The sequence below is a fragment of the Leptonychotes weddellii genome, chromosome 13 (assembly GCF_054177405.1).
Source record: "Leptonychotes weddellii isolate Sample4059 chromosome 13, ASM5417740v2, whole genome shotgun sequence".
Lineage (NCBI taxonomy): Eukaryota > Metazoa > Chordata > Mammalia > Carnivora > Phocidae > Leptonychotes > Leptonychotes weddellii.
The window spans coordinates 16,752,023-16,779,099 of NC_138381.1; the positions used below are offsets into that span (position 1 = coordinate 16,752,023).

Below are 27,077 nucleotides of genomic sequence, written 5' to 3' on the forward strand. Positions count from 1 at the left end.
TGAAACTATATCATTTCAAAGAGTCTGAAAAGTAAATATTCTTTCTGTTATACAGTGAAATGGAATACTCCTGCAAGCTTCAGAGTTTTGTTTTGTTTTATGAAGAAACATTGAAAGACAGCAATCTGTCGTAGAGTTTTTAGGAGTAGGGAAATGGATGAAAATGTTTTTAGAGTGACTTCTGACCTGAGTACAGGAGTAACATCTGTAATTATTTATTATAGAAAGTAGACTATAAAATGGTAACCAATTTAAGGATTTTCCTGGAAGTTAGGACAGAAGTTGTTTTACATCCTATTACTGTTATCACCATATGGGATAAGAAAAAACCACAGGTTTGGAGAAGTTTTTTAAAAAATGAGCGCATGCCCTGTTGTAAAGTAGATGGTGTTCATTTCCTAACTGGATTTTAAGTGCCCATTTAGGGTGAACAGAGCTGAATCAGCTTTTCACTTGAAAAGCAGAATCAATCAGTCTGTCTACATAATAACAAAGTTTAAGAAAAGGTAAACTGGCTCTGAAAATACAGACTTTTAACTCTTCTGTCTAGATTTTTTTTCCATTCAGCTCAAAAGTTTACTTATTTTACCTTTTTCTTGGTATCTTATCTATGTTATAGCTTTAATGTTTGCCCAATGATTAATTTATTCGAATTTTCTAATATATATCCAATTTAAAAGAAATACACACTCATTGTAAAAAAGAAACACAGAGGGGTGCCTGGGTGGCTCAGTTGGTTAAGCGACTGCCTTCGGCTCAGGTCATGATCCTGGAATCCTGGGATCGAGTCCCACATCGGGCTCCCGGCTCAGCGGGGAGCCTGCTTCTTCCTCTGGCCCTCTCCCCTCTCATGCTGTTTCTCTCTCTCTCTCTCTCAAATAAATAAATAAATAAAATCTTTAAAAAAAAAAAAAAGGAACACAGAAAATACAGAAAAATAAACAGTTAAGAAAGGAAAGTTACCTTTTATTACCAATCCCTTTCAGCACCCCAGGTAATCATGAGAAATACTGTGGAGTATGTCCTTTCCAGATTTTTTTCCCTCTTCATATGCATACACATACAAGCATGAATATCAATGCTTACATATAGTTTTCTTCTTCAAAAATGATTTTATTTTACATGCTCTTTTGAAACTTTGCGAATTTCTAAGTTTCTCTTCTACTGCCACCTTCCCGTATCAGTAGAAATGGATTGACCTCAATCTTTTTAATGGCTGTATGGTATGTCACAGTTCTAGTATCTTTTAATGGAAACAACTGTTGGTAAACAATAATTACATTTAGAGGACATGAGTGAATAAACATGTTTCAACATAAAGTACATTTTCTACATAAAAATCATACTAAGATGTTCCCAACAAAGGTCAGCTGAGTCAGTTAAATTCAGCAAAACCATAAAAACATTTTAAATCTCAATGCCAAAACTACTAATCCATTTACAGCAAGTTAGAGAAATTTATACCCTGAGCACTTTAACCCTTCCTCCTTGCCACTACTACTGTCTTTTTAGTATCTACTAAGAAGTCCAAGTATTTGAGCCACTGAATATATTGTTCAGGCCTATGCATAGGCTGAGAACTTCTTCATTCCTGGCAATGAAATACGCAATGTAAAAGAATATACACTATAATTTTTGCAAAGTGATCACTGACTCAGTAGTAAGAGATTCACAATCACATTTAACATAATATTTCATTCAATGACAGCCAATTCTACATATGGAAATAGCTCAGATTTTGGAGGCAGAAGGATTTGTCTGCCTCATAAACAACTACTCATCTTTTTAAATTCAGCTAAAACATCACCAATTCTTTTTCCTCCTCTATACTATTACCTGGTCCCTTCTTTATGTCCTTCCCATCATACCACCTGGGACTCTTCCATGCGTCCTGGAGACCCTTTTATCATAGCTTGCAACATTTCTCTGATTTACCATTCTGTCTCTGCCAAGCCAAATTACGGCTTTTGAAGCAGAACAGTGCGATGCCTGAGTGACCAGATGTAGCTGAGAAGTCCATGCTAGCCAAGCACTGCACCATACACAGAGCAGACACACATTACATGCCCACTGAATAAGGGAATACATTCTAAAATACTTGCAGAAAATTTTAATCAAGAAAAGCCACACAGCTGCTTAAAAATTATTTTACTTTGTTAAATCACCTGAACTCCATTTATAAATCTTATTTCTTCAGTGACGTATTTTTTTCTAATTTTAGAATTGGGTACTGTGATTTATCATTTATATGGCAAAACCCAGCCAATTAAAATATTCTCATACAATTTTCAATTCTAAAAATAAACACTATCTAGCGTTATTTAAAATAATCAGATGGTATAAACCATAATAGTGACTAATTAAAATTTCTCATCACTGAGTGATTGAGAATGATACGCTGTCATAAAAAATACTGAATGCTCACCATTACACATTACTTAAGTTCATATTGATTTCTTGACTTTTTATAATGAATAGATTATATATTTTTTAAAAATGGACTTTACTTTTTTTTTTAAAGATTTTATTTATTTGTTTTGAGAAAGAGAGAGAGAAAGTACGTGTGAGCGAGAAAGGAAGGGCAGAGGAAGAAGAGGAGGGAGAGAAGCAGACTCCCTAGTGAACAGGGAGCTGGATGTGCCCCCTGCAACACAGGGCTCAATCCAAGGACCCTGAGATCATGACCGGAGCCAAAATTAAGAGTCTGACGCTTAACCAACTGAGCCACCCAGGAACCCCAAAAATGGACTTTACTTTTTAGAGCAGTTTTAGGTTCACAGCAAAACTGAGAAGTATAGAGTTTTCCCAAATATTCCTGGCCCCCAACATGCACAGACTCCTCTATTATCAACAGCTACCTCTCAAGTGTGGTATACTTGTTACAACTGATGAACTTACACTGGTACGTTATTATCACCCAGAGTCTGTAGATTACATTAGGATTCACTCTCAGTGTTGTACATTCTACCGGTTTGGACAAATGTATAACGACGCATTCACCACTATAATATCATACAGAATAGTTTCTCTGCCCTAGAAATCCTCTGTGCTCCACCTATTCATCCTCTCTTCCCCACTAAGTCCCGTGGTAACCACTGATCTTTTTATTGACTCCACAGCTTTGCCTTTTCCAAAATGTCATATAGTTGGAATCAAACAGTATGTAAGCCTTTTCAGATTGGCTTCTTTCACTCAGTAATAAGCATTTAAGTTTCCTTCATGTCTTTCAAGGTTTGATGGCTTATTTTTTTTAGTGCTGAATAACATTTCATTTCCACAAATAATATGCTTTTCTTTTTTTTATTTATTTATTTTTAAAGATTTTATTTATTTGAGAGAGAGCATGAGAAGGGGGAGGGTCAGAGGGAGAGGCAAACTCCCTGCTGAGCAGGGAGCCCAATGTGGCACTCGATCCCAGGACTCCAGGATCATGACCTGAGCCCAAGTAATATGCATTTAAAAGCACAACGGTGATACTATGTTAAAACTATACTCTGATTTCTACCTAATTGACTTTTTCCACAAAACTTCAATAGGTTAAAAAAAAAATAGTATAATAAGATAGATACTCCCTGTGTTTTCTTTTAAAAACCTTTAACTTGGGGCGCCTGGGTTGCTCAGTCGTTGGGCGTCTGCCTTCGGCTCAGGTCATGATCCCAGGGTCCTGGGATCGAGCCCCACGTCCGGCTCCCTGCTCCGCGGGAAGCCTGCTTCTCCCTCTCCCACTCCCCCTGCTTGTGTTCGCTCTCTCGCCTTCTCTCTCTCTGTCAAATAAATAAATACAATCTTAAAAAAATTTTTTTTAACTTACTTTTCATATTAATTGAGCCTTGTTCATTAAATACTCTAGTGTAGGTTCAGATTTGATTACTTCAAAGAATTTTAGGGAAAACATTAAAGAAGCTGCAGCGTTCCAATATTAGGAGCATATGTTATAAACATGTTTCAGAACTTATGAGATAGAATGATTGGTAATCATATATTAATAAATCAGTAAGGAGGAAAGATTTTAACATTTTCAAGCTCTGTCTTGCAGCAGGTTATTAGGCACTGGAAAGCCCCTCATTTTACAGAGGAGGAAACAGAAGCCTACCGACATGGCCAAGGCTGCCCAGCTGGGTGTGGCAGAGGCAGGAGCCGCCCCCCCCTCCAGAACTCAGCTGCCACTGCAGCGGTCCTCCAGTCACGCTCAGAACAGTTCTTAAAGCTAAAGCACGCTCTGCGTCAGACCCGCTTTGGTAGGAACACTACGATGCTGTTTTCCCTTTTCACTCTCATTTTCTCATAGGCGTGTAGCTGATGTCCAGATGCTTTATAATGTGAGCTGTCACAACCAGAAGCAGATACGAGAATCTGGCAAACTTCTACTGCAGACATGGTAGATTAGAAAAAACATATAACAATGCCTTCTTCTAATTTGCTTTGTTTTGGAAAATATAACTTTTCATTAAAATATTATATATGTGAACATTTAATGGCTTACTTTTAAATTTCTTAATTTTACACTTGATCTTAGCCAAAAGGCCAAGAAGCAATTAATTTCTAATATGGCAAATATTGATAGTTATAACCCATATAAAAATTCTTTGGGGTCCTCAGGGTCCTTGGGTGGCACAGTTGGTTAAGTGTCCGACTCTTGGTTTCGGCTCAGGTCATGATCTCAGGGTTGTGGGATCCAGCCCCGTGTCAGGCTCCGTGCTCAGCACAGAGTCTGCTTTAGATTCTCTCTCCCCCTCCCTCTGCCCCTCCCGCTCATGCTCTCTCTCAAATAAATAAATAAATCTTTAAAAAAAATTCTTTGGGGCCCTCAATAATTTTTAAGTATAAAGGGGTCCTGAGACCAAGAGGGTTGAGAATTGTTGACTTAGAGTCTCCTATCTTTGAGAAAGTAGACTCACTCTCTCATTTTTTTTCTCTCTCTCTCTCTCTATATATATATGGTGTGCGTGTGTGTGTCTATGTGTGTGGGGGTGTGTGTGTGTACAGAATATACATCTTAAGATTTCATATATATTCTATACCTTTGAGAATCTGGTTTCAATGAAATAAAAGCAAGCTAAATACTTAGTAAGAGCTTAGGCTGCCAAGAAGAGACTACAGGATAACTTTGGAATCAATGGGATGAGATGCAATTTAGGATTGGGAAGAGGTAGCTGAGAAAGAGAGAAGGCGAGACTTGGGTGGCAGAGGTGAGAGAGGGTGAAGGAGAGGCCTGGGTGTGCCTGATCCTTTGAAGCCTTGCTGCAGGTACAGGGTCTTCGAGTGCATTCTTTCAACAGCTAGCGGTGCTGGGAACATAACAGGAAAGCAACCAGACAGGGTCCCTGCTCTTATGCACCTAACGAGGAAGTACAAATATCAACAAAGTGACTTCAGATGACATCAGCCCTATGAAGATAAAATGGCCATGTGACAGTGGTGGTGGGGAGGCTGTGCGAGATGGGGAGGTCGGGGGAGTGGACGTGAATGAGGAGACCAGACAGGCCACGGCAAGATCTTGAGGAGGACTGTTACTGGCAGAGAGACTAGCGGGAACCAAAGTCCTGAGGAGAAATAAGCATGGCTCTATTCAAGGAGCAGAAAAAAGACCGAGGTGCCCTCAGCACAGTGAATTTGAGATTGGGATTTGAAGAATACAGGCCTAACCCATTTAATATCATCTGTAACGTGAGTCCTAAATGATGGGCAGTCTGGCTGCCAGCTATTATAGATCCCACGGCATGTGTAACACAGAAAGTCCAGGGTTAAGGAGGCCCCCTTCCGAGAGCAGCGGCACAGCACTGTGGGGAGAGCCAGGAATCCCTAGAGAAGCAAAGGGTCCTTTAAAGTAAGTAGAATAGATTTCAGGATTTGTACTGAGCCTCAGAAAAACTAATCCCTGGTCTTCCTGAAGTCTAGCCTACCTCCTCCCCGGGCACTGGATCCCAGAAAAGGTTATGATATAACCTATCTATCAATCTTGGCGATTTAAAGGGGTGCAGAAAGTAGAAGAGTTTTAATTAAGAAGAAAAAAGTTTCACATTTCAGTGCAACAAAAGACTCCGCTACATCAGCGGTTCTCAAAGGGTGATCTGCAGACGCCTTGGGGGACCTCAGGCTCCTGTTTTGTGAGATCAAAACTACTTCTGTGAGAGACTGAGACATGAGTTGATCCGTTCATTGGGTTGACTTTGCACTGACGGTGTTAGAGCAAGACCAGGTGAAGCTGCTGGTGCATTAGCCTCAATCAGGGCCCCAGCACCGCACTCCACCAGCCGTCCTTAACGTCTTCACGGCCACGCGCTGGGGGTAAACAGAACTAAACCCCAGGGCATTTTCACTCAAGAATGTCCCTGACGAGGCAGTAAAAATTATTAACTTTATTTACATTCTGACTCTTGAGTACATGTCATTTTAACATTCAGTGTGACAAAATGAGAAGTGCACATAAAGCCCTTCTCTTGTATGTTGAAATCTGATGTTCCCAGGGAAAAACACTTGTGGGAATAAGGTGCAAGCTAAACTAGCTGGTTTTCTGTTTGTTTGCTTGTTTTTCCACATGACACCATTTGTACTTGAAAGTATAACCCCAGAGACAAACTGTGGTTATTTGGACTTGGGTATCTGGCAGACATTTTCTTGAAAATCAACTACTTTATTCCTATCCAGGAAAACAACTGACAGAACTTGTTGCCAATGATAAAATTCAAGCTTTCAGATACAAATTAGAATTCTGGCTTCCCACTACTCACTGACTTTTTCATGAGATCAGCAGTAATATTAGCAAAAGTGATTTTTTGATATTGTATGTTGCAATGTGACAATATATGGACAACCTACATAACTCAGGGACCAATATTTTCCAAAGACAAATGCATAATGTTACAAAGTCACACATAGGAGAAAGACCCACTCAAAGTGCAAGATGTACCAGTGGATTAAATACACCATATGAAAAGTTCAGTATGACTGCAGAGTCTACACTGTGGCTCACCTTTAAACATGACCACATGACCACACGTTGAGTTTTGGTGAACTACTAAAGAAGATGCAAAATTATCTTAAAAGGCTATTGAAACATTCCTCCTATTTTCAATTCTGTATCTATGTGAGGCCAGATTTTTTCACCACATACTCAATTAAAACAACACACGGCAACAGATTAAAGACAGGCACCAATATGAAAATCCACCTGTCTCCTATTAAGCCAGACATTAGAGAAATCTGAAAAAATGTTAAGCAATGCTACTTTCTCAGTATTTTTTTGTTTTGGCAAAGTAGTTATTTTCCATAAAAATGTGTTTTTATATCAACATGAACTGCATTTAGTATTTCAAATAACTCTTTTGGGTCTTTAATTTTTAAGGAGTTCTGAGACCAAAAAGTTTGAGAATCACTAAAGACTGAAAAACACTGGACAATCAAAAAATTGTAACTAGGTGGGGAGAGGGAGAGAGAGAGATATGAGCAAAATAGTGGGAGCAAAGATCAGATCAGGTGACAAAATGGACAGAGTGCAGACCCCTTTTCCTGGAGAAGGGGAGACAAGAGGCCAGGAAGCGGACAGATGAGATGTAGAGGGAAGGGAGGGTTGCTCAGTGAGAGACAACAGAATGTGCTTCCAGGCAGAGGACGAGGCGTCAGAGAGAAGAGAGGATAATGTGATAGCAGGGTTCTCTAGAGAGCACAGTCCAAGAGGAGGGGAAAGAGGATGGAATGAAGAATGCAGCAGGAAGAGACCAGGGCCTGGAACACAACAGGAGCCTTCTCGTCCTCTGATGAGATGACACAGCTCTGTGTGTTGCCTGATGCGTCTATGCCTGTGGACTCTCCCCTGCAGAACACAGAGCAGGTGTGAGATCTGTTCAGCAGAGCTGGGCTTCACTGTCATCTGTCAGCACAAAAATGTTCTTAAACTTGTCCATTTGTAAAATGAAGCATAGGAATACGTAATGCGTAACATAAGGTCCTTTTCAGATTCAACATTCTACAACTTGCCATTCTATAAAAATAACGCAGCAAGGTGATGTTTAAGTGAATGAACTGGTGCCATTTATTATGATGAAATTAAGGACTAAAGTCATTATTCAATCTCAGTTCTTGAGTGTCTACATCAGTGTTCATACTTTCTTAACTAAAAATTGAGACAGAGCCCACCAAAGGATTTCTTTTGAATCTGTGAATTTATTTGATAAGTCTTTAGAAGGCATAAAAATTAAATCACTCTTAGTTATAGGTCAAATTAATTGCCTCAACTTAAGGGAATAAAAATGCATGAAATAGATCTATCTGGGAATTCTGGGGCACATGGCTTTTGGCCAGAGAAGCCCTCTCCTACTTGCTACAGGGGCTATAAAGGAAGTGGATACAAAAGCCCCTTCAAGTGACTTAAAATGTGCATAATTGAGGAGTCATAAGTGACTAAAAACTGCATTTAGAGGCATACGTATCTAACTGTTGCTACGAAAAAAAAATCCTGAAACCTTTTATATCTCCAAATATAATCATACTTTCCCATCGACTTATAATTTCATTTTTAAATCCCTAATCCTTTATTTGCTATGCATTATGTCACTACTAGTCCACAAGAACATAATAAAATAGCCTCAAAATTTAAAATTACATTATAATTTCATTATATTTCCAGAGGTATTTTATTTTCCTTTCTAATTGAGCTTTGATAGGCAGTAGCTTACAAGAGCTTAAATTTTTTATTCTGAGACTAGCAAAAGAATATTTTTACAAAATGAATAAGAAACCTATATTCATTTTAGAACAAGTGTATGTCATACATATGTGTTCTATACTGCTTTTCTCTTAGTTCAGTAATATCTGTGTATTTTTACACTTTGATTTTTTATGCTGCTGCATCAAATACAGTCATGTAAAATGAGTCAGTGTTTATACGGTGACCAAAAGAGGAAAATTAATCAAACTGAGTCAGGCATGGCACGCTCAGTGTTGACTGGTGACTGGTCTGTTAAATGAGGGACTTCACAAGGATATCCAAGTTCAGCAACACAGCAGTTGATAACTACATTTTACTTTTTTTCTTTAAGATTTTATTCATTTAATTGCCAGAGAGAGAGAGAGAGAGAGAAAGAGAGAGCACACGCACAAGCAGGGGGAACGGCAGGCAGAGGGAGAAGCAGGCTCCCCGCAGGGCTGGGAGCCTGGTGACCTGAACCCAAGGCAGACGCTTAACTGACTGAGCTACCCAGGCATCCCAGTAACTACCTTTGAAAAAGGAATTCTGAGAAAACTCCAGCGATGTGTATCTTCCACTCCTTGAAAAAAGTTAGTTCTACTTTCTTAGTGTCTAGGATACATTTAACTAAGGACGCTGAATTATTTATACCCAGGCAATTATACGTACATTACTCAGAGCCCTCTGTACTTCTGCCTCCGACAACAATGATCTAGAGTGCCAGATGATGCCTCTTTGAAGACCATCTAGGGGCCTGACAAAGGCATAGCAAAGGCCAAAAAGTCCAGCAAGAATCTGGAGGAATTCATTTCTTCAAGTTACCTGACTGTACCTCTGACTCTTATTCATAAACGTAAAAGTAATCAATATTTCAAGAATCTTACTGCTAATATATCTGTGTTCTAAAAGGAATGCACCTTATTTCCTAAATAATAATAAAGCCTTATTTGTTATAGTGATGAAAAATCTGGCAGAACTCTTTTGTGTATCAGTTTTTTGAAGGATGTATGTGCTACAGTCTCTCAAGGGCATTAAAATTTAAGTAATTTTCTTCTATTATTAATGGACACTTCTACATTAATAATATCCCTGGAACTAAAATATGTATTAGGAAATATTTAAATCTATGACTATAAAGTTTATACAGCAGTTAAAATCATGTGATTTTTGTATCTTTCAGTAAATATATTATAGATAAATATCTACAGATACATAAACTACTCCAGGGAGACCTAGGATAGTTCAGTTAAAGTCCTTGTAAGGACTTCTAAATAATTTTTTAGAAAATAATCATAGTTGGTATTTTGTGTACAATTATTTTTGCTTCCATGGCTTTTGAAATAAGATTTAAATATGTGTCCATTTCACATACACACACACATACATATATATTCACATACTCCATAAAGGACTTAAGGAAGCTTATAGAACACAACACAGTGACACTCTCCTGGAAGATTCCTCAACACAAATTGCAGGCATAGTCCTGAAGGGGAACTTGGGGACAGAACTGCAAGGAGACCAGACAATATGGTCCAACAAGGCAGCTCTCTGATGGTGTAATTTACTCTACGGATATAAACTTGAACATGTAGAGGAATAAATGGACCATGTGTTTTGTTTTGTTTGATGGACTATGTGTTTTTTATTTGTACTTATTTATTTTTAAAGGTTTTGGACTTATTTTTTAATTTATTTTTAAAAAAAGATTTTTATTTATTCATGAGAGAGAGGGCACGAGCAGGGGGAGGGACAGAGGGAGAGGGAGAAGCAGACTCTCTGCTGAGCGGGGAGCCCAACGTGGGGCTGCATCCCAGGACTCCAAGATCATGAGCTGAGCTGAAGGATGGACTATGTGTTTTTTTTTTTTAAAGATTTTATTTATTTATTTATTAGACAGCGAGGGAGAGAGAAACAGCATGAGAGAGGAGAGGGTCAGAGGGAGAAGCAGGCTCCCCGCTGAGCCGGGAGCCCGATGTGGGACTCGATCCCAGGATCCTGGGATCATGACCTGAGCCGAAGGCAGTCGCTTAACCAACTGAGCCACCCAGGAGCCCTGGACTATGTGTTTTTTAAACTAGCTCCTAAGTGTTCTGTTTTTTCCAACTGAGTTTTAAATAAAAGCCAATCAATGACCAGTCTGAAGTTAACATCTTTGGCAGGCATTCTGTGATACAGTCTAAGGGCAACTCTTTAAAAACTAATAGTGCATCACTGGAACAGAGGAGGTGAAGGAATGTCTTCAGTTGTTTCCTTGGCGTTCCTCTAAGCTTATTCAATATGGAAACAAATAAGCATTCAAGGATCCAAGGTTTTATATATCAGAACATGGTCATTAAGAACAATGACTCAGGTTTTGTGTTTCTCGGTTTTGGATTATTAGAGTACTCATTTTCAAACTTTAGTGTACTTAAGAATCATCAGGGGAGGCTGCTAAATGCAGCTTTCCAGGCTTCATAATAGTCTGAGGTAGTGTCTCTCTGGTGGAGCCTAGAAATCAGGTAATTCTCTTGAAGATGGTCTAGGAACTGCACCTGGAGATCATTATTCCCCACAGGGCCTAACTGGGAGTGAGCCCTCAATACCAGTTTTTAAACTTCACCTTCTCATCTGTGTCCTTAGTTCTCTCAACTAATAAGTGCTGGCTGTACTTTGTTAAATATTTAGTTGTGTGAGCATCCTTCTAATACGTTCTTGAGAGTCACAAAACCTCTTAAAACTACAAGGTCTGTAAACTACATACATATTTTATGTCTTTTATATGAGGACTCTCAACTGCATGTTGATCTCAGGCTTATAAACAGGAATATTTGTTTTGAACTGTTCTACCATATGAACACTGTGACTTAGGTATTGATGGTCTGTGCCTCTTTGCATGCTAGCTGCTAAGTTTAGACCCAAACTTACAGCTTACCCCAGCAAATTATGCATTTATGCATTGCTGTAACCTCAGGTTTTAATATCAGCAAGTGAGCTTTGGTCAGTGATAAGTAAGAATGTCTACCAAATTTTACTGGCATGTGTCCTAATGCATTTCTACTTTCAAGCAGAAGATATTAAAAGAAGTTTTAAAAATTGATAGAAAAGCTATTATACAAACCAAATTAGATAAATCAAACTTTTGTATTACTCCTTCTTTCTTTCAATGAATTTACAATTTGTAGCTTAAACTTTAAATATGTTTTGAATAAAGATGTCAGAGGACAGGGGTGCCTGGGTGGCTCAGTCATTAAGCTTCTGCTTTCGGCTCAGGTCATGAATCCAGGGTCCTGGGATCGAGCCCCACATCGGGCCTCCTGCTCAGCGGGAAATTTGCTTCTCCCTCTCCCACTCCCCCTGCTTGTGTTCCCTCTCTCGCTGTCTCTCTCTCTGTCAAATAAATAAAATCTTTAAAAATAAAAAAAGATGTCAGAGGACAAATTCAGTTAACAGTATAATTGAGTAGATGAATTCACCACTCGTTAAATTACATATGGAGTCATATAATCGTGAAATAAACCTGAATAGATAAAAGAATAAATAATAAAACCTGAATAAAATTGACTCTTGGTATATAACAACACACAGAAATCAGCCTAAGTCAAAACCCAAGACTTTCGTAACAATAGTAAAATGGAAATTTTACTGTAACATGCAATCTGAGAAATAGCTGTCAAATTTCCAACAATAAAGAAAAGCTTAGACAAACTACCAATTTAATGTTAAAATGTTAATGTTTATTAAAGTTTTAAAATCCTGAACTGAACATTCAAAACATAGATGCATATCAGAATCATAAGCCCACTGGTCAAGGTTAAAAAACTAAACAAAACAAAAAACAAAGTGACTCAACCTCAGGATTATTCAGTATTCAATGATGCTACTTCGTCTTGGTACTCACAGAAAACTGAATTTTATGTATAACCCAAGTCAGAGTACTTTTGACTTTTAAATATTCGATGACTTTGGGATACCAGATTAATTCCTAATTGAATTAAATACAACTTTAGATGTGAATATCCACCTTTATAACATTGACTAAAAATTATATAATATTTTGGGAAGTAAACCAATTTTTTTTACATATATGAAAATAATAATGCCATTCTGTAGTCTCTATGCATATAAAATACTTTAAAATCTTTATTAAGTCATTTCTTATATACATTTTGGTTTTTCACATTATTATTAAGATAGGGAGACCCACAGGAAACTAACGTTCTCTGAATATCTAAATCCTGAGCATTCTTCATTTAATATTTCATTTAAATGAATACTTCATTAAATGAATACTTCATTTAAAAAGAATATTTCATTTAAAAAATACTTAATGAAGTTTTTTAACACCTTTTTCTGATCTGATCTACCAACCATAACAACTGGATACTGGTATACAGCAACATTACAGAGCTTAGCCTAAGCTAAAACCCATAGCATCTTTAAAATAGGGTAAAGGAAAAAATTAATAAAATAATAAAATAGGGTAAAGGAAAGAAAAGAAAAATTAACAAAAAAGATTACAACATTACATAAAGATTGTAAAAACAAATGCCACATGACTGGATCACAGATACTCACTTCATTGACTTTGACTGGAGTTTCATTATTTAGTGAAAAGCATTTATAAATAGGGTAGGGGGCTCACAGGTGCTTTAAGGCACCCAGAACAATGGCACAGATACAGCAGAGATTCAGTAAAAGAATTTTAATTTCTGTTGCTATGTTGATATCTTTGTTGTTGTGCATTTCAGCTAGTAGGTAGCGTGGCATCGACCAGTAAAACTTCTGAGGCCCCATTTAAGCTTAATGTTCTCTGAAGTCCTCCATAACTTATTGCCTGTTCCAACTAATATTTAGCAAACGCCACAACCTTATATTGCTAATCACCTTTTGATGTTTATGGGCTGACTTTCCCATAAACGGGCCTATGTGGCTTCTATACCCACAGCTATATAATATCTAACCTAATTTCATAGTTAACAACTGTTTGTTATAAGTCTGAAATTTCATAAGATTAGGTCTTATCAACTATGTTCTGGTGCAAGAATTACATGCTTTTGCTTAAACTCTGCTGATTCGCCATTGCTTACAGAATAATGGCCAAATTCCCTAGTATGGAATTCAAAGCCCCATTCTCTGACACCATATTAAGACTTTTATCCTCAACCTACATTCTGGCCACTACCACAGAGAATTCGCCAAAGTCACTATACACTTTTATGTCTCTAGACATTTACTGATGTGGTTCTTTCTGCAATTCCAGATGGCACACACTGGTTCATTCTGCAAAGCTCGCTTCATTAACTTTTCTGTGAGGCTCTCCCAGAACCCACCACCACTCCTACCACCACCAACCCAAACCCTCGTGGGGGACAGATCCTTCTCTCCACTTGGCAGTCACTCTTATTAAAACATGTTTCTCCTTTAATAAAAGGAGATTATTATTTGTCTGCCTTCTCTTTTGTGAAACTATCTAAGATTCTATTATTATTATTATTATTATTATTCTACTTTCTCCTTTGTGAAACTTTCTAAGCCCCCTCTACCTAGAGTTAAGCACTGCCATTTATTGCCCAATCTTTTCTCTGGTATGTAATTCTACTCTGGCACATAACACAGTACCCTGGAATTATCTTTCTTAATAATCACCTACCCTACTAGACCCTGTGTGCTCCCTGAGGATATCATGTTATTCATCATTGTATCCCCAGGGCCTAGCTAGTACTTGACACACAGTAGGTGTTCAATAGATGTTATTAAATTAATAAACAAAATACGATTGCTTTCTGCCAAATCAGAATAACCTGGTACTGAGCATGCCTCTTAGCATCCCAGCAGAATCCTTACTCTCTGGCAAAGAAACACCAGCAAACAAAAGTGGACACCAGCAAACTAGGGTGACCTAAGGAACTGAGGGTGCTGCTTGCAGGGGAGGCAGGCTTCCGGCAAGGGCAAAGACAGGCCCTCGAAAAACTGGATAATTTCCTCACGTTAACTTCAGGAGGCTTATTTTATATTGCCAAGACTGGTGCTATAAGGAATCCTTTGCTAACACTTGTTAACACTCAGCTCTACAGTGATCATCACCGCTATAAAGAGACGTCCCAGTGTCCATTCTCGCATAGGCGTTTCCTTAGAGAACGACTGGCTGGGACTATAGCAGCTAGATGTACTCTCATCAGTTAACTGCATGAATGCATGAAAAGATTTTATACATGTAACTTCTAACAAAAAGAACACAAACCAGAATTAATGTGGCATGATGTTTAAAAATGCCTGCATTGTAACACACCTCATCTGTACCCCAAGAAAATCCGCATCTGTACACATGCATATTCCAGCACAATCTTTTCCTTTTGGTTTTAATTTCTGGGTGGCATGACTCAGCAACAGCAAAAGGAAGAGGTTACGATACAAAGTCTATTATAAATATGAAAAAAGATACTGGAAGACTCATGGAGTACAATTAATTCAGCAAATACTTGCTCAAATGCCAGGAGATACAGAAGTTGTAATGATGTGTCATATAACATCACCTCTCTCAGGAAACTTACAGTCTAAAATAAAGCTTTTCACTACTGTATGCACACAGAACTCAACAAACAGAAGGAGATCGTTGAATGTGTCTTAAAAAGAAAAATGTTAGTAACTATTACTAACTGTTGGTTCTGTTTTCTACAAAAACAATGATTTTCAACAGATTTAAGTCCTATTTCTACTGACCACTTGGAGGTAAAAAAATTTTTTAACAAAATGTACGCAAGCGATAAACATTTTAAGAACCAAAAACTATTTTCAAGGGAAAATAAACACTACTACATTCAAAAAACCTTCATTTCCTAACAATGAAATGCTATATACATCTAAAATTATTGGTTATGTTCAACATATGCAATATTATTTATGTCAGTTCTAACTGCTCTTGGCCAGTTTTCTCATAGGGAAAACACCTACACTAGTAGGACAACATGAAAAATGTTACCTTTATAGTAAAAATAAAATTTATCAGTGAAAATGTGGTAGAAAGTTTCCCCTGGCTGAAAAATATACCTTTTCTCCTAAGTCAGAAAGAAGCTTCCTAAACTCTTCCTTTTGTAATGTAAATGATAATTTGAGTGATGAATGTAAGAACACACACATACTCAACAGATGTTATCTCTTACTCATTGTTTTAAGTTTTGAGAAAATCTCATCAGGACCTAATTTCAAATGGTTCTATTATATCTGTGTTTTTGACTATGAGCCGCCTAAATTGTTTTCAGAAAGTAAGCAGATATTAATTCAGAACTGGTTTTCTAACTGGGCAAGACTACTAACTCATCCTGTTAAAAAATTTTTCAAAATTATTTGTTAGTAAAAATTATTTATTTTGCATGCTGTGGAAGACTTCTTTACCTGCAGATGGCTGGGAAACATTCTTGAAGACCTTTCTTTTTAACTAAAGATCCTTCAAGGCAGTACATAATGATGTCCATAACCTTTATAGAAAAGATGCAAATCCAAAATTAATTTCAAATACTTAACTTTCCAAAATTCAAATTATTAACTTAGGCCTCAGCTGCATGAAAATTCTAGATAGTTTGACTGCAATATTTACTTTAAAACTATAGTATATTTACTAAAGCTACAGTATAGTTACTTTAATCCTCTTCCTTATCTGTGAAAAACAGAAGAGCAGTAAAATAAAGAAACGAGACTTGTTGACTTCAAAAGCAGTTCATATTTATGAACAATATAGGTAGCTTTTATTCAAGCACCCTACATCCTTTGTTTTACTTATAATGAAAAACATTATAGAGAACATACCCTTTAACAATTATTCCAGTACAGACCACTTCCCTATGAATGGTAAGTGTACACAGCAATCATTTTGATCTTTAATGAAATTTAAATAAGGACCCTAGAAATGGTACAAAAGTTAATTCATTTAATTATCTCTCTCTTTCCTGTAGATAATTCTTTTAATTCTTTTTCTTTTATTTCTTTGGAAATTAAAATGCTGATTCGTATTACTACGCAGACATATTTAATTTAGATTGTTGCTGTAACATTTAATAGCAGGATATTCTTACCTCCACGAGAAGATCCACAACATCTGTGGGCATTTTTTCAATAAGAATCTCAATGACTCTCAGAATTTCCCCTTTAGCTCGTGCAAGAGTTGTCGTGTGCATGTTCTGTTGGGACTGGGTATTTGCTGCAAGAGCTGTATGTCTGTGTACCTGTGAAGACATTCCCATGCTGTAGATACGGCTGACACTCGATTCAGTTTTGCATTTCTAGCCACTGGTTTATTTTTCACTTGTTAACACAAGAGGGGAAAAAATGAGAATCAATAAAACAAATCTCCTGGGGTGGGTCAGGTCTTTTGATTGCAAAAGAAAGCATTTAGTACAATAAAAACTCAGTAAGTATTCTCTAATAAAATTCTGTAAGTTCCTGAGTATTATATGAGACTTTAACACTACAGTGACATTTTTCAAAAGACAGAATGAAGGTTTGTGAATTTGGTCTATTTGGTGCTGAAGTGGACAGCGGTTAGGAGATACCCAAGCAAGTAAGAGCCATGAGACTTGCTCTCAAGTAGTAATAGTAAATGATGCTTATTGAAGACTTCCTGTGTCCCAGGCACCATTCTTGGTGCTGTATAATGAAGGTGTATCATGCGAATGAACGTGTCTCCAAAAATAATATGCATTGTAAAGAATATAAGTTCACTGTGATTTTTCTTCCCCATACAAACTGTAAGTCTTAATCATTCAGAGGAGAAACAACACTGATAGGAGCTGGGCCAGCCATGGAGGAGTGGGCATGACAGGGGAGGGGACAGTAATAACAGTGAGAAATACTTCAGGATCTTACTCTAAAACTCTAAGTGAAGTGGGAAACTTATTTTTACAAGGTAGTAAATGTGAACTATTACACTGAAATATTAGAACACTAACAATGTAGGAATCAACTGGTAATTAGTAAAACATTAACATTAAAATATTTAAAAAATACCTTTCTAACCTAAAGCTGGAGTAGAATAAATCCAAAGCATGGCTATTCTAACAGTTCATTTAAAAATATTCATATGTAAATGGCGAAAATTAAGTTCAAAAACACAATTAACACAAATACTTGCTTACTCTTTAAAGAGGCAGTTTTATGGCTGGCATTTCTAGGACCTGTATATGTGGTCAGGTATACGTAAGGTTTATTCAATATATTCAATATTACTATCAATGCATATTCAACTGATAAGAAATTCCATGGCTAATAAATCTGTTCATTTATATATATATTTCTGTTATATAATAAATCTGTTCATTTATATATATACTCTTCATATAAATATATAATATCTATAAATTATAGATATATAACATACATATACGTATTTTAAATACACTGTAACCTCACTGTAACACTATGCACTATCAGAAAAACACTTCCCCTTACTCTACAGATTTATTTTAGGTATGAATTTCAAAGTCCCACCACCTCATATTAACCCATACAATCTGCTATTAAAACCTTCCTTCCTCCCTTCTAACTACCTTCACATCACAAATATTTGCTGCATGCCTATTAAGGATGGCTCTGGGGCAGACATGGGCCCAGTAGGTTTCAGGTTATCAGGGCAGACTCAGAGGTATTTATTTAGTATTTTAAAAATTCATCATAGCTACAGGAAAAACAACTCAGACAGAGCTCATACCCCACGGACACCAAGTCTGCACATTATTCATGCTGAAACGGAACAAACCTTTAAAAAAAAATGTAGGAGCTTATCATCCTTCCCTTTCTCTCCCACTACTAAGACCTACAGGAAAGATCCTATAATTGGTTCATTGTTCTTTACTAGTTTTTCAGTTAGATGTGGGCAATTAGTTAGAACACTAAGAACGTGGGAATCAATTGGCATTCAAGTCTTTATCTGTGACATGCAATAGGAAAAACAATTAGCAAGTTTATGACTTACATTTTTGTTTACAGTTGAAGAGCCAGTGTTAAATAAGTTCAGTGTTGATTACAGGCAGATATTCACATTTATAAAATGTGAGTATCTTTAGTATATTTTAATTTGAGTAAGCCTACTATATTTCAGATTGGAAAATTAATTTCAAATATTTGCAAGTGAGTTAACTTTGAGAACAGAAATGAATACAAAAGCATAAGTCATGAATGCATTGCTGTGGAATTCAGGGTACATGCACACAGGTACATATGTATTCATTTCAGCACTAAATTATTAACTTGCATTGTTCTAGAGCAAACTGGAAGGACTATTTGTGGATATGGACCCTCAGCTCACAATATCTAATAATTCCTCTAAATGAGAAAATGGAGCACACAGAGAGGTTCTGCTCACCTCTTTGGCTATAGTTGTGATGAAGGCGGGTGGTCTGGCGGTGGCAATGAGTGAGAGGGCATGCCTTGCCGAGCGGGCGGAGTCAGCTGCAGGGCTAAGAGGCAGCCCCATTGTGATGCTAAACAGGGATCAGAAAAAAAGGAAAAAAGAAAAGAAGCATTAGAAATATAGACTGAAAAGATTAGACACAGCTTATAATGTCAGTTCAAGGTCAATGGGAGCACTCAAACAGTTAGAATATAATGGACTTGCAACAATGAGCAGTGATTAGGAGTCAGGGTGTTCTGGCATCAAATACAAAATCGAATAATTAACCGTGAAGATTGAAAACAGTATGTGCATCTGTCCAAAGTGTTAAAAACGCCTTGTTAACAAATTATCAAGAACTAGTACAGAATGCATATCACAAAGCTCAGAATCAGGCAAGAAATAAGACTGTGCTGGGTATTTTCAAATTTTTTGCTAAAAACAAATTAAAGGTAATAATTTGTTTATAAGGCCACAGAAAAAGGGCTTCGTTTAAGGACATGTATCTGAAAGGAAGCAAAATTCACTTCTGTCCATATAATTATCAAAAGAACTGAAAAAACTGCAAAATTATTTTTAGTTTTTAATATTATTTTTAGTTTAAAATATTCTCAGTACTGTTAATTTGCCCCATGCTCAATACTTTTAGAACCAATCTACTACTCATTATGTTCTGCCAATAGTTATTTTGTATTGATGCAAAAATTATATTAATGAATACTTATTTTCTCTCTATAAAGATCATAGGCATGACATTGTCCAGGCAATATAAGAATATGTACATGATGAAATAAATCTTTCCAAACTGTGGGAATACCCTGATAAAATAGTGATGTTATATTCCTTTGCCACCCCTAAAACATAAAAGTGATAATATTCTTCTGTTTGTAAGCTTCCTGTATATTTTATATAGGCTGCTGTGAAAAGTAGTAAGACTTCATTAAAATGTGGCATGTGATCCACATGTCAACTGTATACAAGGAGCATTTTGCTATTCAGTAAGAGATCCATTATAGTTTCTCTCTAATGTTGATACTTAAAAGTACATAATTTTGATACTTAAATAGCCATATGAAATTATATTAAGATTTGTCCTGCTCTAATTAGTCTGTATGCTTCATGTGTAAACTGGATTATGTTTACTAAAAATTCTCAAAATGTTTACAAATATTTCTATAATTAGTCTAAGAATCATTATTTTAACTTTTAGATGAAAATAAGTATGCATTACATAGGCATTCTTATCATTGTTAAAAGAAGGTAAATTGGTTATAGAAAATTCTGCTTATAATTTCTTGGTGACTACTACATTGCTTAAATCTTTGACTGATAATATAACTGTCTCCAGTCCTTTTTCCAAACTGAGGGTAGATACAAAGCAGGAACTCAGAGAGGAGGATGGAAGCGTTCCTTTGATGTTTACCACTAAAAAGAAAGATGTGAGCTGACAGCACACACACATGTTGAACAAGAAACAGAAAGAATGCATGGGTGGACATGTCCCTAGGCACCCAGTAGGGACTGGAAAGACATGTTCAGCAGTAAAGCAAGGTGGGGTAGTTAGCCAGGTTCTTTTAGGGATTAAACTTTACTATTGAGAATTCCGCAAAGGAAATGCTCACTATGTGAGTAGTGCTAACCTAGATTGCTCAAGAATTGTTATAAAGTTTTGATCATATTTTAAGTTTTAAAAAATTCAAAAGCTAATTAAACTTTTGAGATATTCTATGATATTTCTCAAATCAGTATGAAAAGGTGTTGATAATATTGAAAGGCTGAAACAAAAATGGTATGTTAGGGATGCCTGGGTGGCTCAGTCAGTGAAGCGTCTGCTTTTGCCTCAGTGACCTGGGATCAAGCCCTGTGTCAGGCTCTCTGCTCAGCGGGAAGTCTGCTTCTCCCTCTCCTCCCCACTACTGCTCTCTCTAGCTATCTGTCTCTCTGTCAAATAAATAAAATCTTAAAAAAAAAAAAGGTATGTTAACTAAACAATTCTGAGCAAACCTAAATCAAATTTCCTAAGATCAATAAAATCACAGAATGCTGGGAGTTGGAAAAGATCCCCAGGCAGCCTCCCTGCCCAGCAGTCAGCCATGGAGCAGGAATGTCTACCTCCTGGACAGCCCGGCCTATGTCTGGAAGGCATGACAGAGAGGAGAAAGAACTGGATGTGGAACCCAGGGTTTAGGTTTGAAATCGAGCTTTCCTGTGCTGTTTCATGTCTTCTTGCACCTGCCCAGAACATCCCTTAGAGGGGGGTGGTGTCGGCATTTTATGGAGAAATCAGGTCCAGAGTGAGGAACAAAGGTAGTAGTCTGATGTCTTCTTGGACAGCTGAACTTTGGAGGAAATAAAGGGGAGGGAGGCTTGCCCACATTGTGGTTAACTGGATTAATGAACTGGTAACATGACTAAACTCAGCGACTTTGGATGAATGGCTAGATTGCATCCCTGAGTGAGGTTTCTCAAGTGGTATGTTGTAACATGTAGACTTCAACTCTGTCCTTTTTGATGTCAATTGTGATTAAATGAAGACACGGATGCACAGTTATCAACTGGTGTGGATATAAAGTTGTAAAAGCAACTGTACTAAATGGGAGAACTGGAATTCAAAAAGTCCTCAGAAAGATCAAATTGGGCTCAAGAAGGAAGTCTTATGTGTGGGTACAAATGACCAACTTAACAGAAATGGGATAGGTACTACACTGCTTGACCAAGCTTGGGGAACAGCACTGAGGGTTGTATCTGAACCACAGCTATGGATGTTAATGATGTGGCTGCCCTGAAGGGCTAGGTCGTATCAAGGGAAACAGAGTGAAAGAGAACATGTTGCCCCTGCTGCACTTCATGGTTCTGGCTGCCTATTCGCCCTCCCCGTGGCTATACTGCCTCTGAGTTGCTAAGAGATGGGATCTGCCTTCTGCAGGCCAAGTGTTAGAGCATCCTCCTGGAGTCCAGAAGAGTCCCATCCAATTCCTGCTGTGTGCTGTTGTGACCACTTGCAGTTGGAAACCAGAGCTCTACTTACACAAACAGGATCCTACCAACCTCACCACCCACCTCTCTTCCAGCCCTTCTCTGTTCCTTCAGGAGGAGATAAGTTTAGTGGGAAGCCAAGGCCGGGGGCTGGGGGGAGGGCGGGAGGGGAGCAACAGAAAGAATGAGAATGAATGACTATGCATATATGTGTTCACCTGAGGGTGACAAATGGATAATGTCCCCCTATCCTTATGTGCCCTGTGGCCACCCTGGACTGAGTAAGCACGATGTGTGGAAAATGGGTCTATTAAAGTAACAACTTCACAAAGTTGTCGAGAAGATTAAATGAGCAGGCAAATGTAAAAACCTCCAGCCCTGCATCTCACCTATATTATATATACAATAGATGCTTCTTCTGACCCAAGATGACTCTCACAAATAGAAATAAAGTGAGAAGAAAATGAGATCAACTAACAGCAGGTCACTGGTTTCAGTTAAAGGCCCAGTCACACATCACCCTTAATCCATCTCAGCAAATGATCTTGTGAATTCGGGGAAATTGGCAACCTTCTTACGGTAAGAAAAATGGTAAAGTTTGGCGTCCGGAAGAGAAGCTGTAGGGCAATAGGTAAGGAAGCTAACCAAAGACATATAAAAGTATTGCTCATGAATTCAGTGGAAGCTGGAACATCAAAAAATTTGTAGAGGCGTCAAAGAGTACGTTTGAGTGACTCCCATGATCAGTGTCCAATGGCTGGAGTGCAGGACTTCAGAATGTGGACACATCTACTGTTCTGAGGTCAGGGTTCTGCACATTCATAGTGCACAGGCAGGAGGGTTGGGAGTGTGAGAACAGAGAAGAGCTGCCAAGGCACAGGGGAAGAAGACAAACCTTCTCTCCCCTCTATTTAATGCATCACTGCCAGAGTCATCTTTCAAAAGCACTAACTTTATTTCATGGTTAACCTGCTTAAAAACCTCAGTGGGTCCTAGGGCTTCTAAGAAAAATCTTGAACTCCTTGGCTTGAGGTTCTAGGCCCTCCATAATCTAGTTTCGCTAACTTGTAACTCAGTCTTTTCAATACCATGCTCCTGAGGCCAGGCTAATTTCAAGGTTGGTCCCTAAAATTCCATTCCTTTTTTGACTGTAGTTTGTGGCTTATGCTTCTCCACTACCCATCCCCCCCATTTGCACACTCTCCTCCCTCCCCTCTGTTCGATTCTTGTGGAAGCCTACGTGTTGTTCTGCAATTGCTAGAGCATTCAATTACAATCTATTGAAACAAAAACAACCAACAACGAAACCCATTTATTCTAGGCTCTTAGCACTGAATCTGATTCTGCCAGGCATTATGAATTAGTTTTGTATTGTGAACTCTGTGCAGATTGGTACCATGCCTTCTAATCCTGTGATCCCCCCAAAGTGCCTAGTTCAGCCCTTGGACACAGTGGTAGCTCAATAGTTATGCGCTAAATGAAGTTACCTGGCAAATCCAGCAGGAAAAAAAATCACTTAAGCCAGTTATTTGACTGAACTGACCAAGCAATGAAGTCAAAGTAATTGATCTAGTAGTCCCAACAGACGAAGTCTAACTCTACATGTAGTTATCTTGAAAGTCAAAGGTGCACTGTGTATGTGATATATTTTAATGTGGGATTGTAACTGAATGAAGAAGGATCATACTATCAGAGGTGTGAAATTAAAGGGGTATCTGCCTTATTCTGGAATCTGTATGTAAACACAGAACTCACTCTTTTCAGCTGATCCTGCTTATCCAGCTGTTATGCAGATCATTTGTTATATAGGTTTATAAGATGGGTCTTTAGTTTAAAAAATATGATATGACATACTCTCTATTTTACTCAGCATTTCAGTACACACATCGCATATGAAATACCAGAGATGATAGAAACTGTAAATAAAAATCATGAATAGAAAAATAGTCCACTCAGGCTGAGCTCATTCCTTACATGACTGCTCATTAATCCTGTTCTAACCATTACTCCATCGTGGTAAAAGCATTTTAAAAGTCACATGTAAGACCACTACAGTTAAATGTCACCATCTACAATTGTCAGACTCCCCCATCTGTCAAATTAAGGAATACTGTCAGAGAATATTCAGGGGGAAAAACCACTTAAACTTTTATAGAATAACCCACAAATCATGGTCAACAGTATTATGGACTAAATGTTTGTGTCCCCTGAAAATCTGCCCCAATGTGATGGTATTTGGAGATGGAGCCTCTGGGAGGTAATGGGGGTTAGATGAAGCCAAGTGGGTGGTGGCCCTCATGAAGGGATTCGTGCCGTATGAGAGACACCAGAACACTTGCTCTCATTCTCTCCCACCTGTGAGCACACGGCGACATGGCAGCCACCTACAGGCCCAGAGGAGAGGTCTCAGAAAGAAACCTGCCTTGTCAGCACCTTGTTCTTAGGCTTTCCAGCTTCCAGAACTATGAGAAATAAATTTCTGTTGCTGAAGTCCCCCAGTCTGTGGTATTTGTTATGGCAGTCCAAGCTGACTAAGATGAAGAGCAACAGGGCATTGAAAACACTCATTGAAAACAAAGACTAAAATTATTTTGAAAATGCATACTTAATTACCTAACAACTGGGAATTCCATCTTACCCCCTCCTGGTAAAAACAGATGAACTAACAAGAGTCTTTAATGTAATAAAAAATCATCAATTCTTGTCTGTCATGTTAAAACTGAATTTGATAACTCAAAGGTGGCATTAGTCTCCTAAACACAAATGTGGTGATTCGCCCAATAAGTGCCTATCTTTTAGACCTATTTCCTGTATGTTGTATACATTTACAACTATGAGTTATAATGTAAAAACTATGCTAACAAAATTTAGTTAAATGGGTTCCTCAGATTATACATTTTCTATTAAAATAAACATCTGGGGTGCCTGGGTAGCTCAGTTGGTTAAATGTCCAACTCTTGATTTCAGCTCAGGTCATGATTTCAGGGTCCTGAGATCGAGCCCTGTGACAGGCTTCGCACTGGGAATGGAGCCAGCTTGGGCTTCTTTCTCTCTCCTTCTCCCTATGCCCCTCCCCCCCACCTGCATACATGCACTCTCTCACTAAAATAAATAAATAAATGTCATGTGAATAGGAAAAATAGTTTAAATATAAAATCCTCAGATACTTTAGTGTGTATATGATATGTTCTTTTCTCTATCCCTTACCCCATATATAAAAAAATATGGTTGAAATTTGAGTTAAAATGTCAATTCTTTTTCTCTCTATATAGAACTATATATAGTTCAAAAAGAGTATTTCTAACATATGGGGCTTATCTGTATATTATCAAAGCATGTGTGGTTTCTAGTTGACTAGATGTTTTTCCTTTAAAGTTTGGTAAACTATGAATTTTCCAGAAAAGCAATGGGCTTTTGGTAATTCATTAACATTCTTCCGTCGTGGCAGTGGATGAGAGATTGCCCACACTAGGAAAACAGAATCACCATCAGACCACAACATGTACAGAACGGAGTCTAGCCTTCTAAAAGCACAAGGATTTTTTTCTGTTCTTTTACAAAGTATGATTTTCTACTGTTTCTAAGATTTTATCCATATATACATAACCATGGTGACCTAAAAAATGATGGATTTATAAAAAACATAATACTGCATGTTTCTATTTTTCTCACAATTAGGTAGGGATGGCTCTATCTATGATTTCAATGAAGAGCAGCCTGCATTTTCTATTAAACAGTCCATCATGAATGAGCAGCCCATAATCATTAATTTAAAAATTCCTCAGAGAGTCTACCTGTGGATCACTGGTCACCTAAAGGGTGGCGTAACTATACAGGTATGGGAGAAGAGACCTGGGTGATACTTTAGATCTTCTAGTACTGGTGAGATCTCAGGCAAGTTGTATCATCTCTCCTAACCCCGTTTTTTATTGAATAGCGTAGTGAGAGCTCTGGATTGAATGCTGCTGAAGATTTTCATTTCTAAAATTCTTTGACTTAAATGTTTATTGAATGCAAATCATGTGACAGTGTTATGAATAAATATGAATAATATATAATACCTGGCCCAGGCACTCAAGGAGCTTACTGATATTTAAATAGGTTATTAATTTCTAGAAGGTATAAAATTCTTGATGGGAATTTTCATTCAGTGTATTTTTAAAATCTGAAAGTATGCTGAAAATTCCGAGTTGACAGCTTTTACGTCCTTTGAACAGGCTGTTTTACGTTTGGCATTCTCTGGATCTTTAACTGTGGGGGTGCAAGATGGCACAGTGGAGAAGCAGAGCTCGTGGAGTCAGCGAGACCTAGGTCTGAACCGCACCTTTTTCAGCTCAGGTCATGCTCTGTGGAGCAGTGTTTCTGTGGATAAGAGACAGAACTTCTTTCCGATTCATTTTATAATCTTCCATTATCATGTTTATGATCATTTTATAAAATAAAAGGTGAAACCAATCCCCTTTTTAGCCCTAATTCTATTGCCCAGAGATAACTGGGAAGGAACTTATGTTCAAGTTTTAGATGGGCACTCCCCACAGTTTAAGTTCTGCAAGGAATGGATAAAATTAGTTAAAAACAACGTTTACGGTCACGTGTTCTAAGGAGCTCATCAGCATCTCCTGGGCATGCCTGTACCTTCCCATCTCTGTCCTTTTGCATGTCCTTGTTCTTCCGCCTCTCCTCAAAATTATTTAAATGAGAGATGCAAATAAAACTCTTCCTGGCATCCTTTCTGAGGGCCCAGCTGTGATTCACCTCCCTGTCCCCTAAGCATCCCTACCTTTTACTCTCCTCCTCCCTTTGCATCATGGTTACCCCCAGGGAAGATCTTATCCTTCCCTCAGATTGCAAGTGCCCTGGAGACAGGATCTGTGTTTGATGCAACTTTGTAACTACATACAAGACCCAATAGTGTTCCTTCCATATATTAACTACTCAGTAAAAGTTTGCTTAGTTAACATAGTTTAGAATTTGGTAGAATAGTTGAAAACATTAGAAAACAACCGGTGTTATTTTGATTCAAAGATGTAAAATTCTCAGTCTTAGTTCTAT

General features: G+C 37.8%; 1 protein-coding gene across 1 annotated transcript in view; it reads right to left on the bottom strand.

Moving 5' to 3' along the window:
• The window catches only part of WDR7 (WD repeat domain 7), a 338,052-nt gene that overhangs the window by 72,281 nt on the left and 238,694 nt on the right, over nucleotides 1-27,077 (bottom strand). Inside the window, exons 23-25 of the mRNA XM_081802523.1 lie at nucleotides 19,023-19,150; nucleotides 16,738-16,887; nucleotides 16,061-16,143 (exon numbers count right to left, since the gene is read on the bottom strand). Coding sequence (XP_081658649.1) covers nucleotides 16,061-16,143; nucleotides 16,738-16,887; nucleotides 19,023-19,150 — 361 coding nt within the window. The remainder of the gene's footprint in view (nucleotides 1-16,060; nucleotides 16,144-16,737; nucleotides 16,888-19,022; nucleotides 19,151-27,077) is intronic.